The 3,145-nt window shown below is 41.9% G+C and overlaps 1 protein-coding gene across 1 annotated transcript in view; it reads right to left on the bottom strand.

Annotated features, from left to right (window-relative positions):
- Window positions 1-375: 375 nt before the first annotated feature.
- LOC104967953 (alpha-1A adrenergic receptor-like) overlaps window positions 376-3,145 on the bottom strand; it is a 10,945-nt gene continuing 8,175 nt past the window's right edge. The window contains exon 2 of the mRNA XM_010797498.1: window positions 376-1,560. Within this exon, the coding sequence (XP_010795800.1) occupies window positions 995-1,560 (566 nt within the window). The 3' untranslated portion in view covers window positions 376-994. The remainder of the gene's footprint in view (window positions 1,561-3,145) is intronic.

Below are 3,145 nucleotides of genomic sequence, written 5' to 3'. Positions count from 1 at the left end.
TAAAACTAAAGCCCATCAGGAATAAATGATTAACTGGCATGTACAGTACCAGGAGTCAATGGGCTGTGAGGTCAGTGAACAGGTTGGTATATATCGTTAAATGTCTTATAGTGGAGTTGTGATCTAAGGTCTTTTAAGCAATAAAGCTTAGTATTTACCTCTGCTCACTGGACGTGTTCCTAAATAACAGCCTCACGATTGCCTTTTACTGAATAACCTCACAACTGTGACCTTGTTTTAGGATTTAGGACACTTCCCCGCTTTAAATAAACCATAACTATTGCGACATCAACATAGAGAATATGATCATTCACATTATGAGGGTACACATTCTATTTACAGAAAAAAAGGAAGTGTTACAGACCAGAATTAGAGTAACGTTCTATGTTTATTCATATCAACAATCACATTTCTAATCACAATATTCAGTACTTTTACAAACAACAAACAAAACAACAAGATGATATCTGATAATTGTGCAGCAGATAAACCAGGTTATACTTTATTTTCACAACATACCAACAAGTGACTGCAGCATAAAGGTGATCAATTGTCAATCACACTTTTCACATGAGAAAGGTTATGTCAGTCTTTGTAGGGCGGACAGGAATTTTTATTTACAGGGAAGGCAGTGTTGGGTTCTCTGAAAATGTGTCCTTTTTCCTTCAAATGTCTTTCCTGTTCTCCTCCCAAATGAATGCACTGGTGTCTTTCCTGTACCAAAGAGCGTGGAGAACAGTGATTTTGATTAACAGTTTGAACCCCTTACTGTCCGTTGAGCGAAAAGATAAATAGGACAAAATACCTCTGATACAGCAGCATAGTCAATACTCAGTTACCTTCACCTCACATTGACAACAACAATCCATTGACTGATGAATGATCATTTACAGTGAATAGCGCAAACCTGGGAAATCCTACGCTCCTGCACTGTTATTGACTTTAATCCCTGTGAGGAATGAGTGAGCCAGACGTCAGCGACACTCAGCAGCAGTCACACCTTGTCATCAGGCAACATGTCGTCCTTGTGGATCCCTCCCTTGTCTCTGTTTCTACCAAAGGAGAAAGAGAAGATACCCCTAGTAGTCTCGTCAGATGGTTTCCTTCCTCTGACCTCCCCTCTCAGATCTCCCAGCTGGTAGTTTGCGGGGCTGCCGGGCAGCAGGTTGGGTGTGGAGGGAGTTGGGGTGGAGCCCCCCCAGATGTATAACGTTTCCCCCTCAGGGCAAGGAGGGAGACCCTTGCTCAGGTAACTGGGGCTCGGGCTGGCTGAGGACGGCAGAGTACGCTGGCTGCCGTTTAAGCAGCTGGAGTTTTGATCCGTTGATCCTTTGCGAGAGTTTCCGGAGGAGCTGATGTTGGAGGAGCGGTAATTGTAGGCCTTCCAGCCGGGGCGTTTACGCTGGTGACACTGGCATTGAAGGATGCGGATAAAGGCCAGCTTGAACTCGCGGTTGTAGCAGGGGTATATGATGGGGTTCAGGCAGCTGTTGAAGTAGCCCAGCCAAAAGATCACTTTGAAGACCACTTCAGGTGCTCGCAAGTTCTTATTAAAAGCACCTGGAGACATGGAGAAAGAAAAAGGAAATAATGTCATGCCAATAGCATTGGGTTCATCTAGAGTATTTCCTAAAATGTAAAACTTGACATTGATCAAACTTGGACATAATGCTAGCTTGTCATTGGAAAAAATTTGTAGTCGAAGTCCCACACATCCCATATATCATGCTAAATCTCCTGATTCCAATGCCTGAGTGATGCTGATGCAATATCAGTGCTCTTCCTCCATGAATTTAAAGTGTGTCTCTTACTGTGTGGAAGTAATCAGAATAACCTTCATGTATGGTGACATGAAAAGAAAATGTGTTACATTTGCAAATTGCATGTCACATCATAGCCATGGTCTGTTTAATGAGGGCCGTTCAGGATCAGTAGATAATTACACTGTGAGACTTGCAGGTTGTTTTTTTACCCAGTAGGGGGCAGCATTGATCGGGAACAACATCAGACTGCATGCTGATAGTATGTGGATCAGAAGTCCCAAGTGGAAAGCCTGTTTCACATAATTATAGAAAGACCTTGGATATAGGAAGGCCTTCAGAAGCAAATAAAGTGCTCCCTTTTCAAAAACCGATGCCGACACTTACAGTTCATGTTGGGAAATGTAATGAGAATACAGAAAGAGTGGGATGTCCCTGAATTCTTTTTTAGATAAACTGTGGAATAAACTGTCACACTTTGCTTTGAGCAAAGGGTACAAGGTTGAGATCAAATCGCACCTTCTCTGTTCGAGGAGCTCTCACAGGCAGAACAGTACACAGAGGTATGTGACACTCAACAAGATTTTTTTCCCACAATTAGAGACAATTGTTTTGATATAAACACCAACATACTGAACGTTTTTCAGGCATGCTAATGAGTTGAGTTGTGCCGGTGTTAAAATGTATTAAAGTGGTGCATTTTCTCCTCTTGTGGCCAAGATTAACAGAGGAAAAATACCTTACACTTTAATGAGGTGAGAGGGGGAAGCCTGAAGATAATAACACAGCAAGTGAGACATTAGTGTGAAAGCAAGACAGACTTTGTGTGTTTGTGTGTGTGGGCAGATCTGAGCAAAACTGTGCTTCTTTACACCAGCCCACATTCTTAAATGGATATCACATTCCTGAAAATAAAAGAGGATGCACTATAATCTCAGGCTTTCAAGTGTGAAATGACCTCTGGATAGATATTATATAGGCACACCTCAGCTTACTGCCTCATGAATCACATCAACACTTTTCACAATTATTTCAAGCGGCACAACGTACATTATGCAATACATAGCAAAAATTATGTTACCTGAATCGTGTCTAACTTTTTTAGGTTGAACTTCTTTTATCATTTCACATTTTTAGTTAGATGCAACTAACACTGAACTAGCAACACCATTCAATATCCAAAGAGAACACACACACACACACACACACACACACACACACACACACACACACACACACACACACACACACACACACACACACACACACACGTGCTGTCATTAGGATAAATGAAAGGACATTTCCTCATGTTGTTGCACGATCACTTACCTCCAGGTTAACAAATTCACAAGCGCTGTGTGTGTGTGTGTGTGTGTGTGTGTGTG

This window comes from Notothenia coriiceps, unplaced genomic scaffold (assembly GCF_000735185.1).
Source record: "Notothenia coriiceps isolate Sejong01 unplaced genomic scaffold, NC01 NC01_scaffold00002500, whole genome shotgun sequence".
Taxonomy (NCBI): Eukaryota; Metazoa; Chordata; class Actinopteri; order Perciformes; family Nototheniidae; genus Notothenia; species Notothenia coriiceps.
The sequence above is the reverse complement of the archived record's forward strand: the minus strand, read 5'-3'. Positions and strand labels throughout refer to the sequence as shown.